Source organism: Eutrigla gurnardus (genome assembly GCF_963514095.1).
Source record: "Eutrigla gurnardus genome assembly, chromosome: 9".
Taxonomy (NCBI): domain Eukaryota; kingdom Metazoa; phylum Chordata; class Actinopteri; order Perciformes; family Triglidae; genus Eutrigla; species Eutrigla gurnardus.
The window spans coordinates 4,678,220-4,692,265 of record NC_139923.1 but is presented as its reverse complement, the minus strand read 5'-3'; the positions used below and the strand labels follow the sequence as shown (position 1 = coordinate 4,692,265).

Below are 14,046 nucleotides of genomic sequence, written 5' to 3'. Positions count from 1 at the left end.
AGAGAGAGAGAGAGAGAGAGAGAGAGAGAGAGAGAGCTGCATGCTGCAGTCTGAAACCACTCGGCTACCAAAGTCTACGATATTTTGTACACTCGATATCTTAAAATGTATTTGCATTTTATTCTGAAAGTATATAAGTCCTAAAAAAGTTAGTCCTGGTCCAGTGCTGCTTGATTTGGTGACACCCTATTTAATAGGAAGTGTGGTTTCATACTACAGTTCTCAGGACTGTAGGGGCCAGCAAAGCAACATTTTAATTTAATAAAGAATTCCGGCAATAATAGGCCCTTATAGAATATTTGTTCTGTGATTTCATGCTGCATATGGGATGAGTCTGCAAACAGAAACAGCTCACTGTGGCTGCTCCTCACCGTTCATTACTTCCTGACATTTCAAACCGATTCACTGGCTTCGCTTTTTCATGAACGACAGCAGTCATCGTCAAGCTCACTGACAAACACGTTGCCTTTCCTGGGACTACTTCATAGTTAAAGTCAGCTCAGAGCCTCCAATGGGAAGCTGCAGCAGGAAATGTTCATTTTCAGGAGCAGTAGCTTAATACTGCATGTTTTGCCATTTTTTAAAACAAAAGCACCAATTACCTGCAAGATTAATACGTTAATTCAATATTCTGAAAAATATTCATTTGAAAAGAATTATTTTAATCCCTTTCAATAAATAGCATTTACAGAAAAAGGATACTTATAGTAGTAGTGAAGTTGATTTCAAGTTTGGGGGCCTTTGTTATATGTCATGCCCCTGGCCATATTTCCTGTCTCTACAAAACAATTTAAATATATATATCATTTATGCACTTATTTAAAAGTGGTCAGGGTCATTCAACTCTTGTACAGGTTAAGCAGGACAAAAAGAATGATGCTCGTGTGGTAAATCGGTGGAGTTCCCCATTAAAAACATAAATCCCTTTCTAGTTTATTAACTAAGGAAAGATTCAGCTGTAAGATGAACATGGACTGGACTATGGAGTGAATGTATATGAATGGAAATGGAAAGGAAAAAGGAAAATGTCGTACTTTTAGTCTCACCAACGATGGCCAGACACTTCTGATGGCCAGAAGAGGGTATTACAGTTTAAGCCACACCAGCGTGCGCTTCACTTTTCAGAACCAGAGGATGCCACCTGATCTAAACACATTTTCGCTCTTCTTTTTCTCACTGCTTTCCTCTGTTATTGTTTGCAAGATAAAAAAGATTCAAGCACAGACACACCGACTGATTTTGTAGAATGAATTCCTTTAATTTAATATTTTCAACATTTTATTTATTGACACAAATTCCTAGATCTGCTCATTTAAATGTCCATGTGTGTGTCTTGCTGTTGGTGTCTGTAGAACGAAGGCGGTAACAGGATTAAACAACTCAACCGGCTCTCCCACTGCATCTATTTACATGTGTGGCTTTCATCCAGAGAGACTCAGTGAGTGTGACGATCAAAGAGGACTCACTTCCTGGATCACTGATATTAAAAACACCAGTGTCTTCACACTTTGAAGTACAAGAGTGAGGGGGAGCTGAATACCAGCCATCATGAATCCTTTGCATTGCTAACATCAGGGACGTCACTAGGATTTAAAGATGGGGGGGGCTTAGCTCCCAGGAGAAGCATCTTTTTAGTACTGTATTAGAAGTACAACCAGTGAAGAAGTCCAGCTAGTAACAAGTTAAAAGCAACACTTTGAGGGGTTTTCCACCAAACTCGCTAATTAAAGCGGCGCTTACCTGGTTAAGCCTGGTTAGAACTAACGCCAACTTCCACTTGCGACTAAACCCATTCCATGAACGCATTTCAGCCGCGCCTTGTTGAGGCTAATTCAAGCCAGGTTAACGTTGTCGTGTGTTACGCACGTTCACAGGATATAAAGCCAGCCCAGAACCGTGAATGTCGAATCATCGAGAAAATGGCAGAAAAGACCAGAGCAAAAATTATTGATGGAACTGTACGAGGAGTACAAACCCATCATAACCAAAAAAGGGAATACTGTAGTGATAGATTGCGAGGCTGCTTGGGCAAGAATTGCCGAGCGGTTAAATGCGTAAGTACCGTCAAGAGTAACATGTTCTATAATACTGACAAAGATTTCTCGAACGTGAGGATAGTGTAGAGGTAACGTGCCGGCTTTGCATGCGGCTGGCCGGGGTTCAATTCCCAACTATGGAAGTTTGTGAAATTTCTTTCTTTAGCCGGAACTCTCTCTCTCTCTCTCTCTTTTTTTTTTTTTTTTTAGATAGACGTAGTAAATGCATCTACATTGACCAACACATTTCATTTATCTCAACAATTCAATGAACACATTCAATGAATCTATTAATGAACTCACCTGAAAGGAATTTATGTGGCTGAAAATTGCATGCAGCAATGCCTTTGTCATTGGGATCTATATCATGCTATTAATAATAACATCTTTATGCCTATCATGTTTTTGCAAGTGCCCTGTGATAGACTGGCGACCTGTCCAGGGTGTACCCCGCCTTCGCCCAATGACAGCTGGGATCAGCTCCAGCCCCCCCGCGACCCTGAATACAGGATAAGCGGTAGACAATGGATGGATGGATGGATGTTTTTGCAAGTTATATTTGGGTTCTGGGGAAATTGTATGACATATTTATCATGTTTAAAGTAAAATGTTGGTCTAATTCTCTGATCTAAAGACAATTATGCAAGCAAAAAAATATATATATATATGAGACATCCTCGCCAGGTTGTGAACCCGGGCTGCCTGCGTTCGGGGGCAGGTGCATCACCACTCACCCAACTATGGGATGAACAATATGTGAACTACATATGTATTTAGATAATAATATGGCCAGTCGGTGTTCAGGAAATAAACAATTTATTCGTATTTTTTTAATTGCATGTATTCTTAGACACTTGATGAAAATATAGTCTGTTTGTACTTAATATATGTAATTTTGGTCATTTTTGGTCTTACACGTGATGAAATCACGAGGACTAGGCTTGGCGGAACCTTCTGCTGGTACAGTTGTTTCCGACAGACGGACTTCTCTGAAACCCTGCTAAAGTAAGCCTGATGGTTTGGTTGGATAAATTCCCATGGTTACTTAGCGGAGAGTGCCTCAAGTCACGTTGATGGAACGCAACTCTCACTAAAGGTAGCGAGGCTTATCGAAATTAGCCCGGCTTTGTGCTTAGCGAGTTTGATGGAATACCCCTCCGGTCTTCTTCCATTCTCTTGTGTTGAACAAGAGTTACTGTCATGTTTACTTTTAGACACATTAAAGCTGCATATTTAGAACCTGATGATGTTAATGTGTCTTAAAGTGATAGCGTATCTAATTCCTCTCTACATTAGATACGCTGCAGGTCAATCAGATTGTGATTCTGCTCAGTAATGTTTCTGTCATAAAGTACACAGTAGAATAAACCAAGACTGAATTAAAAGGTCACAGTGAAATCTGACAACATAAATATAAACTTTACCCAAATAACTTGTATTTTGTATGGATTTATTCTGTATTTATTCCAGCAAAATGAGGATACAGGCTTCTACAGACTATGATGCTATAAACCTAAAACTCTATACCCTTTCATCACGATGAAATTATTCTGAAAATAAAGAAAAACTTGAATTAAATAGAATTTAAAAAAAGCCAAATTATTTGTGGGGGAGGTGCTTAAAGGCCTAATAACGTCACTGGCTAACATTGTGATAGAGAGGTGAAGTCCCGCCCCTTCTGATGTTCCCCATATTTCGTAAAAAAAATATGTACAGTTGTCAATGGAGAGAGAGAAAATCATGTTTTGATGAATTGTCCCATGAAATACGCATATGATATGGTTTTTGTCAATTTAAAAGACCAAGACAGGCGCATGTTGTCATAATCCTTGAAGTTTAAAGGTACAGTGACACGAAACGAAATTTTTTGCACACCGCTATTGTATACAAAGTCAATAATGATCTGTCCATATGCTTTCCAAAATGAGGTCCCATGGGGGACACTGTCAGGGGCGTCTTGCTTTGTGAACACTCTGTTATGTGCTGATGTGTGCTGTGTCGGTGTCCAGCCTCCCTGCAGGGTGTTCACCAGCGGCGTCTCTACAAGGAGCTGATGACCAACTACAACCCGTTAGAGCGACCGGTCACCAACGACTCCCACAGCCTGACTGTTTACTTCAGCTTCAGCCTGCTGCAGATCATGGACGTGGTGAGAACACACACACACCCATGCGCACACATGCACACACACACACACAAACACACACACACACTGCCTCCCTGCTGGTGGTTGTGTCCTCATTGCAGTCTGGAGCTAATTGGATAAATGAACCAACATAAATAAAATCAAAACCAGGATTTTCTTCTCTCTTTTTTAATGAGCATTTTGAGAGAAAATCTGAATTTTCACAAAGTTCTTATACTTCCCAATTCCACTACTACTAATTAATAATAATTATAATAAGTGTATAGGGCTGCACGGTGGTGTAGTGGGTAGCACTGTCGCCTCACAGCAATAGGGTCCCGGGTTCGATTCCCGGGTCGGGCCCGGGTTCCTTCTGTGTGGAGTTTGCATGTTCTCCCCGTGTGAGCATGGGACGGGTTCTCTCCGGGTTCCTCTCACAGTCCAAAGACATGTAGGATGGACCTGTCTGTCTCTACATGTCAGCCCTGTGACAGACTGGTTACCTGTCTGTCTCTACATGTCGGCCCTGTGATAGACTGGTTACCTGTCCAGGGTGTAGGGATGTCCCGATCCGATATTTGGATCGGATCGGCCGCCGATATTAGCAAAAAATGCATCTCGATATCGGATCGGCCTGCACGGGAAAATCCCCATCCGGACTCCCGATCCAGTTTTTTTTTTCAAAACTCCGGTCCGTGTTTTCCAGCGCACCGATGTAGTAATCCATTCCAGTTTTTTCCGTTTTTCCCCAAAATCCAGTCCGCGTTTTCCAGCACACCTAGCGCACACCTCGCGACCTGTCCAGCATCCACTAAACAACAACAAGACGGCTTGTGTGCATGTCCAGTGTTTCCCCTACCATTGTACAGGCCATAAAATCAATATGCCAAAAATAAGCCACCTATCAATTAATTCATAAATCAATAAACATTTACTTTAGGAGCGCCTCCGCACAGCACAGTAGACTTGCTCCGCAAGACGCGCAGCCACAACAATCCTCGCCGCGCGCTCCCGCTACGTTCTTCTTCGTGTACTTTACGCGCTTGATGTTGTTCTGATGCCGTTCCGCCTCGTTTAACCACCACGATGTCGCTTTCTACTTTCTACGGAGTTGACACTGTATTTTGATAAGCTGTTGCACTCTTCAGACTCGTGGTGTGAGCGGAACCGGACCGGTACCGGAACCGGACCGGCTTCCGCGCTGCCTGCTCGCACAGATCCGCTCGTGCGCACATGCGCTGATGCAGGTCAAGTGTTGTCGATAAATATATGCACTCCTTCATAACAACATCAAGCCATATTGTGTGTGTAGTATTAGGATGTGATGACGTGTGTACGGGCTAAAGCCCGTTTGGGCTGGAGCAGTGTGAATGCAAAGCAAGGGACCCCCTGTGGGGGGAGGATTGTTTTTGATAAGCTGTGGAACTCTGAGTTAACCTATTTCTACCTGAATTTCTATGAACTATTAGGCTGTTGAGTAAACCTATAACTTATATTTTACTTGATAAAATAAGACAATATATGCACTCATGTCGTTGTAGTGTTTTACAGTATCTGTAGCTATTAATGTGATGCTCATCATTTTCCAGCCATATTTTTCCAGCCCCTAATTTTGGATCATTTCCATCAACCGGCATCTTTAATCTTTAATACATGTACCGGCCGATACTAAAAGCTACAATATCGGTATCGGATCGGAAGTGCAAAAAGCTGGATCGGGACATCCCTACCAGGGTGTACCCTGCCTTCGCCCAATGACAGCTGGGACGTGATTGGAGGGAGCGGCTAAACCATGAGGTAAACCAAGCACTTAAGAGCTTGTCACTACAGCATCAGCTGCAGCGTCAGGACAGCGGAACGAAGACAGCCGAACAAAGGCAAGGGAGTCCATCGAGGAAGTCCATTGAGGTAGGCATAACATCTCATCCACCACCCATCACAGGCATGTGTCCTATCCCAGTCAGCACATCAAACGGGAGAAGGTTTCTCCAGACACCCATCACTCGAGGCTGTAACCCATCCAATCTCTGCTACCCACCATTCTCCACCGGTACAGAACTTGAAGTACTAGGGGGGCTATGGTACTGCCAGTCTGCAGTCAAGAAGGCGGACACCATTTCAACGTATGCCTCCCTGCAGACTCTCCACTTCCTGGCCCTTACGGAGACCTGGACCTACTCGTTTTCACACTCCCCAAGACGAACAGGGCAAGGAGGAGGAACTGGGCTCCTCATCTCACCCAGGTGGTCCTACCAGGTCCTTCCTCTGGACCACCTACCCCGATCTGCACTTGAATTCCACGCCGTCTCTGTCTCCGTCTCGGTGACTTCAACATCCACCCGGGAAAGCTGCATTCATCTGAATTCATTGACTTCTTCTTCGCATTTGACCTTACACTCTCCCCCTCTCCACCCACTCACCGGGCCGGGAACCAACTTGACCTTGTCTTCATAAGATCCTGTGGCATCTCGGCACTCTCTGTTACCCCGCTCACCATGTCCGACCACCACTTTGTGACTTTCTCCCTCCCCATGGAGCCCACCACATCCCTCCCCTCTACGCCTCGAACTGTCACCACCGCCGCAACCTGAAATCCCTCACTCCCTCCGCTCTCTCCTCAACTGTTCTTTCCTCACTACCATCCTTGGAACAGTTCTCCTTAATGCCTACTGAGGAAGCCCCCTCCATCCTGATGTCCTCACTCTCCTCTTCTTTGGACACTCTCTGTCCCCCCACCTCACAACGAGCTTCAGCCCTCTCACCTCTGAAGACGTTCACACACTTGTTACTAGGGTTGTCACAACAACCGATACTTTGGTACCAATTCGATGCCGACACGAAAAAAAATAATTCGAGACTTGCTTTTTTCTGGTAACGTCAGAACCGAATATACAACTTTTCACTCTGCGACTCGGCGAGCCGTGTCGATTCTTGGCGGAACTGACGGGGGCAGTATACGCGTGTGAGCAGCACAGAGCAGTAAGCGGCGCTGAAGAAGAAAACTTGCCATCTTCGAAAAAAATGGCTTCAGCAGGTGGGAGCGAAAGCACAACACGTCGGCTCGTCGACAAGACAGGTGCGAAGAGTCGCGTGTGGAAATATTTTGCATTTGAGGCGGATGAATCCGGAGCAATTCTTGATTCAAACAAGCCGACATGCAAAAAGTGCCTTATAAGCACAGTATTGTTTGTTTTTATACTGGATGGCTATAGGTCTGTTGGCAGCTGGTACTGGAATTTAAATTCTGTGCAAAAAGATCTTAAAGCACAGTGGTGTTAAATACTTGACAGTTTGAAGCAGTTTTCAATAAATTAGTGAATTTAAAAGTACATGGGTCCTGTTGTTTTTTTTTTTTAAATTGTGGTATCGAATTAGTATCGAGAATCGTGGAAATTCACATCGACTACTGAAATTCTGGTATCGTGACAACCCTACTTGTTACATCTAACCGTGCCACCACCTGCTCCCTCGACCCGATTCCCTCCTCTCTTCTCCAGGACATCTCACAAGACATCTTGCCATTCCTCACCACCCTGATCAACTCCTCCCTCACCTCAGGTGTCATTCCAGCGGCTTTTAAGACGGCTACAGTGAAGCCCCTGCTTAAAAAACCCACCCTAGACGCTGCTGACATCCAAAGCTACAGACCTGTATCTCTTCTTTCATTCCTCTCTAAAACCTTGGAACGTGCCGCCTACAACCAATTGTCATCCTATCTCTCGCAGAACAACCTCCTAGACCCTAATCAATCAGGATTCAGGACTGCTCACTCCACTGAGACGGCCCTCCTCACAGTGACCGAGTCCCTGCGAGACGCCAGAGCCTCGTCCCACTCCTCCGTTCTCATTCTCCTCGACCTATCTGCTGCATTCGTATTTATATGGCCGTCGGAGGAGTAACATGCTGATCATGTAGTCGGCTTACCTCTCCCATACGGCTTCAATATCAGGGTGTCCACATACTTTTGACCATATGTTGTAGTTAAAGACAAACAACCAACTTTGCAGGTTGAAAGCAGATCAATGATACTGATTGATTGACACTGATTAGTTACTTCAGGCATGAACTTTACCACTATGTAGTCAGATGGTGTACAGATACAAACACACAAACACACACACACACACACACACACACACAAACACAAACACACACACACAAACAAATGGGGATAATCTAAATGCACATCGTTCATTCATTTCTAACTCACACTCTCTGTCTGCCTCCTACCAGGTACTGACAGCATTCATCTCTGCTATCACAGCATGTGTCCACACACACACACACACACACACACACACACACACACACACACACACACACACACACACAAGGCCATCATTAGAGACGTCAGATTCCAGTTTGGTTCTTGAAAACAGAGCTGCAGAGGCCGACAACACTCTGATGCAAGGTGATCCAAGCCTCAGTATGGCAGCTTGACTTCCACAGCATGTGACAACACACACACACACACACGCACACACTGAACCAGCTGGAGGTCATATATGAGGGGGGAAGCATATTAAAAAATCATGCGCACCAGCGCCTCAAACGTGGACCTGCCTGCCTAATTATCACTCACCTGACCTGCACCTACACCTTTACCTGGTTGTGTGTCGGAGCGGGGCTGAGTCATCGCTGAGTCATCACTGCAAAAACTCCACATGTGTAAAAGTGCAGTGTGAAGCAACAACTGGATATCAAACCTATAATACTTCATGAGTCACTGCTTAATTCTGTCTGCAGCTTCAAATACAAATGATCAATTACTGATGGTTGACGGCAAACGTAGCAAGTTCTTAAAGGGCCGGTTCATCCAAATTACAAAAAGACATTAATGTAAATAGTGTAAATAGTTTTGGTTTTTATGTGTCCAGGTTTTGAGATTGAGATAATTTATTGAACCTGAAACCATGAAACTAAAAGTAAACACTTGATATTTTGTCATGGCAGTCATAAGTAGTAGGTAAGGAGCCTCCAGCTTTGCAGACTGAAGTCTATCAGGATGTCGTGAGCTGTGGTGGTTGGTGGCAGCTATCGGCTTGTATCGCCTCGGCTGCCCGCCACACTTTCACAGGTGGTGCCGTTTTGCCTCGTCGCTCCTGAGTTAGATCTGGACCAGTTGGTTTTCTTTACGGTCGGCCAGTCTGAGTCTTTGTTTCCCAGGTGAGGTTCAGGATGAAAAAAGCTGCCGTCCTCCCTTTCTGCAGCCAAAGATGATAATACGCTTTACAAAAAACATCCAGGCCGTTGCTGCCTTTGATGAAACGTCACTGCAGTCAATACAATGAAAAGTGATTCATTGCATCAGTCAAGAAAATACACTCACAGTGAGAGTGCTTCTTGAAAGGGTTTTCCTCCAGGTGACTAATCAACGTCACGGCCCTGTGAGGAAAAGTACACCAATATCCTCAATCATGGAGGTTAGCCAGGACCAGAAGGATCAACAGACCTTGCATGACGATAGTATTCCAATAACATATATTATGATATACTGCCCTTTTTCAACTGCAAATTATAATGTTATTGCAGCAAAATACGTTTTTCAGTCCAGCAGACAGGCGGACCAACACCATGGAGGCAAATAAGAGACAAAAGTAATTTAATGTCAACAGCCACTAATATTGAAATATTAACTCAATTCATAGCCTTTAAATATTTTACTTTGAAAAATGTATTTATCCTGAATTCAATGAAATGTGTTGATTTGCAATTTCTAAAACTGAATCTGAATATATAAGTATTTTTGTTAATTTAATATAATTAATACATCACAACGTGTCATTAAGGTCCTTAGGGTGATGGCTGTTGGTGGTTATTGTTGTATTATTGTTATATGGTCCAAATTGTCACCTTATGGGTGTTTATTGATCTGGTGGTTGGGCTAAGATGGTAGCGGTAGCTTTCACTTGTTGTATAGCAATGGCAAACATCTGGTGTTTACTTCCTCTATGACCTCTAGAATAAAGTAGCACATTTTCTACTTTAACATAAACACCAATAAGATGACAATTTGGCCCATATACTGTAAAACAAGAGGAACAAAAGTGAGGCTCATAGATGTGTTTTAATGGAGCTCTATGGCTCCTAGGAGGAAGACACACTCAACACTTGTTAGTGGACACATTCACCGTTGAGGCAACTGAAGGTCAGTTGTGCGTTAAACCATTATCACCTTTAATGTCCCTTCTCCTGCTGCAAAAAGCCTCATCTTTGAATTCTTTCAGTGTGCTCGGGAACAGGCCGGACATTCATCAAACTGACGTTATTCATATTCACCCTGCCTCTGCTGGCACGCTGGCGTGTTAGACATTAATCTAAAGAGATGAAAGAAGCAGTGGAGAGAGGATGGGCTTTGAGCCACGAGAGCAGCCGCTCAGACGATCTCTGGTTCGTTAGCAAACAGACCCAGACGCTGATTGCTTTCTTGTGTCTCTGTTTTTAGGATGAGAAGAACCAGGTGCTGACCACCAACATCTGGCTGCAGCTGGTGAGTTTGTTTTTTTAATGAATTAATCAGGATTTATGATTCTTTCCTCACCCCCAAAGCACAACTCCAGTTCTTCCTAAGATTATTTTCAGGTTTATCTACAGTCAGAGGTAGAAAGGCCTTTTTGATCTTATCTATTGTTTTGTCATTTCAAATAAAAAAAAATATTTTATCCAATAACTCACTAAAACATCCTGAACATCTCGACCCAGGTGTTTCTCACCTGTCATTTCCCTCACACATAATTTCCTCGAAAATGTTTCTTTTTACCATTCATGGCCAAAGGCATGGTATTGTTTCCTAAAACTTTGTGTCTGTTGTGATGGAAAAATTATAAACACAAGTGATACTACAGTCAAACTCCGGCAAATAAGGCAATGCAAAAAGTGATTTTGCATTTGGTGAGAACACAGTAAGATGTGAATGTTGTCATACACATTCATTTCATATTATACACACACAAGGTTTTCTACATGGTTTGTGATATCATAAGTCGAATTCCATTCTACATTCACAGTCAGTGACCTGCTGTCCTTTCTGCATTTGGCAGTTTAAACCGTCTGGTCTTTATTCTGATGAGATGTATCTTGTTCTTATTTGTGTATTATCTAATCGCATCGAGCATGCTTGGTCAGTATGGTTCTTTTGTACAAGTTGACTGCTTATCTTGAACATAACCTTGCTCCAGTGCAGATGTGAGCATCACTTACCATCGTACGACTGAAAACACAGAGTGAAATCTGAAGTTACACACAAATCCTACTAGAAGAGATGGTGAAAGTCCTGCGTTTTAGGACCCGTCCACCATGGTGCACCCAGACGGAAGTCATTTGTGATATGTCAGCAACACAACAAATTATGTTTCATTCCCTTGAAACGTGATTTACAGTGCAATTTCAATATGCGGCAACCAGGGCAGTAGCCAGGGTTTAGGAATTAGTGAGGTGCAGAATGTTTTCTTTTAATTGAGCTTATTTACTGCATTTCTGGACAAGCAAAATTCATACCAACATGACACAACGACAACCCAACCCAACGACACAAACACTCATTATCTATATACAGAGGGACCTGTTGGCAAAAAAAAACGTATTAACTACTACTTACTTATTAAAACTGCACAATTTACTCTCACTGTTTTTCTGTGTGTGTGTGTGTGTGTGTGTGTGTGTGTCCTTTTCGAAAACATGCACTGATAGACATCAGTCATGCACTCACATCTCCGTTTGGATATTTTTTTTAAATGAAAAAAAATACTGAGGAAATAAGGACCTCGGTGACCTCAACGTCATTTTTAGGAGACCAGGCTGATTCTAACATAACATGAGTCTATTTTTGAACCCTGGCATATATTCTGAGTTTGTAATCTGAATGACTAGCAAAGCCCCTGTTCTCTTTACGGCCGCCTCGCCCCTCTCCACAGGCCTGTCAATGTTTACAGCCCTGATCCATATCCGGAAAAACATCCCCCCAAAAAGGAAAGAAACCTCAGGAACAGAGGATGGCTATTTAAGGACAGGAAAGATGTTGTGTAAATAAACCAACATCATGTTTCTCGTATCGGCCTCCCCACTAACAGTTCTGAACCAGTTTGAGTTGGCTTTCATTTTGCAGCCGTGGCTGAGGACAGTTGGGGGTTAGTGTAATGATCCATAACTCAGAGTTAATGGATCATGTGCTGGACCTCCGTCCAAGCCGTCACTCTGCTCTCCTGGCTTCAGACTGCTCTTCCATCACAGGCGGGTCTGTTTGCGCTGCTGATGACGCCACAGTGTTTTAAAGCGACTCTGGGGAGAAAAGAAACCGAGTAAACATTGATAATAAACGGGAGCCTGCAGACACATCATCCCATCCTTCTTTCAGTTTGGCTTCCAGAGAGACACTCTGGAGGAATCGCAGCTTTGACCCAGATACGTTTTGCTGTGACGGAGGAAAACTTGATCAGCAGGCAGCCAACTTCTTTTTCTGCTTCCACAAATACTTCATCTCCTTTTCTGCTGCTCGCTCTGTCAGAGTTGACAGCTGAACACCTCCTCCACTTTGACGCTTTACCATCTTCTGATATCAACTCCTACTTCTTTGTTCATTTTTACTCCGTCCCACACTCTCCTTCTCTTTGTTGGGACTCTGGTGTGAATGTCAGAGAGCTGAGGGAGAGCTTCCTAAACCCATTTCATGCAGCCGTCCAAATTTAATTAGGTTTCATATCGGGTCTTGCGGAATGTGTTTTTGTAAAGTGAAGATGCACTAATCCGGCTTAATCTGCTCCTCTCTAATGGAAAGGTTGCTTCGTCCCTGGAGGCTCGGCATTTCCTCTCTGCAGCACCCTCCCAGGACCAACTAGTCTTTTGGCTTAATTTAATTTGGCGTGTGTTTATCATCCTCCTCCTGCTCATTGTCTTTTATTTTTGTGAGCGGGATGTGTGTAAGTGAGAGGAAATCTTTCTCAGGAGCTGTGTGGGTTTTATTTAATGTCGGCGTGTTACTGCAGAGTTTCTCTCCCGGTGAAGTAAAAAAAAGACTTAATATCAACATTTTGGAACAGATCTTTACCATGAGAATCCGCTTATGTTCCTACACATACAAGGAATTTGACTTTTTTGCAATTTCACAATAGAAATAGACATAAAAGCTATAATTATATTAATATAACAAATAAATCATTTCTAGATGTCAAGTGTTCTCTATGTGAACAAAAGAAAATACTAAATAAATACTAAATAGATATACAGTGTATCGACTGGATTATTATATAGAGTATTTACAAGTAAAGATACAGTGTGTTGGATTTATATTGACAAATAATGTGCACATTAAAGATTGCACATTAAAAACTATGTTTATAATAATATAAAAGCATCAGTGAATGTTAGAGGGTAATTTACTGAGCACAAGAAAACGGTTATTTAATGGTTCATAATAAGAGGTGTATTAATGAAAAAGCACTATAGCAGTTGTCAGCATGCTAACATGCTATTGTTTAGCAGCAATACTATTTACCATGGGTGCATGGGCACATATTTTAGTATCATCTCAGTATGTCAAATGCAGTATGCCAAAAAATACCAGGATGTCTTACTGCATCCAGTTGCAGTTTACAGTATGCAAGTCAGCATGCTTCCCTGGCTATTCTGACTAGTGCAATGTTGATGAAGTAGTATATCCCAGTCATGTGCACACTGTATGCAACTGATTGTACTTTGTAAGGGCAGCTGCTCCATGAACTGAAAGGATGTGATTCATAACCAGGCGAAAGTGATGCTAAGCTGAAGTGACTTAAAATTGAATCTCTCTTCTGGTCATCACGGGGCGACTTGAAAAAAGTCAGATTACATGGAAGTACATGAGAAAATGCCCCTACTTCGCACTTGATTGATTACCTCAGTAAACGGTTT

The 14,046-nt window shown here is 42.9% G+C and overlaps 1 protein-coding gene and 1 long non-coding RNA gene across 3 annotated transcripts in view; one reads left to right on the top strand and one right to left on the bottom strand.

The window, feature by feature from the left end:
- LOC311019177 overlaps nt 1-5,501 on the bottom strand; it is a 108,536-nt gene extending 103,035 nt beyond the window's left edge. The window contains exons 1-2 of the long non-coding RNA XR_014597787.1: nt 5,395-5,501; nt 5,196-5,362 (exon numbers count right to left, since the gene is read on the bottom strand). This is a non-coding gene — a long non-coding RNA (uncharacterized lncRNA). The remainder of the gene's footprint in view (nt 1-5,195; nt 5,363-5,394) is intronic.
- The window catches only part of LOC311019151 (neuronal acetylcholine receptor subunit alpha-7), a 65,090-nt gene that overhangs the window by 2,156 nt on the left and 48,888 nt on the right, over nt 1-14,046 (top strand). For both annotated transcript variants that reach the window (XM_084018400.1, XM_084018399.1), the window contains exons 2-3: nt 4,046-4,185; nt 10,607-10,651. In XM_084018400.1, coding sequence (XP_083874526.1) covers nt 4,046-4,185; nt 10,607-10,651 — 185 coding nt within the window. The remainder of the gene's footprint in view (nt 1-4,045; nt 4,186-10,606; nt 10,652-14,046) is intronic.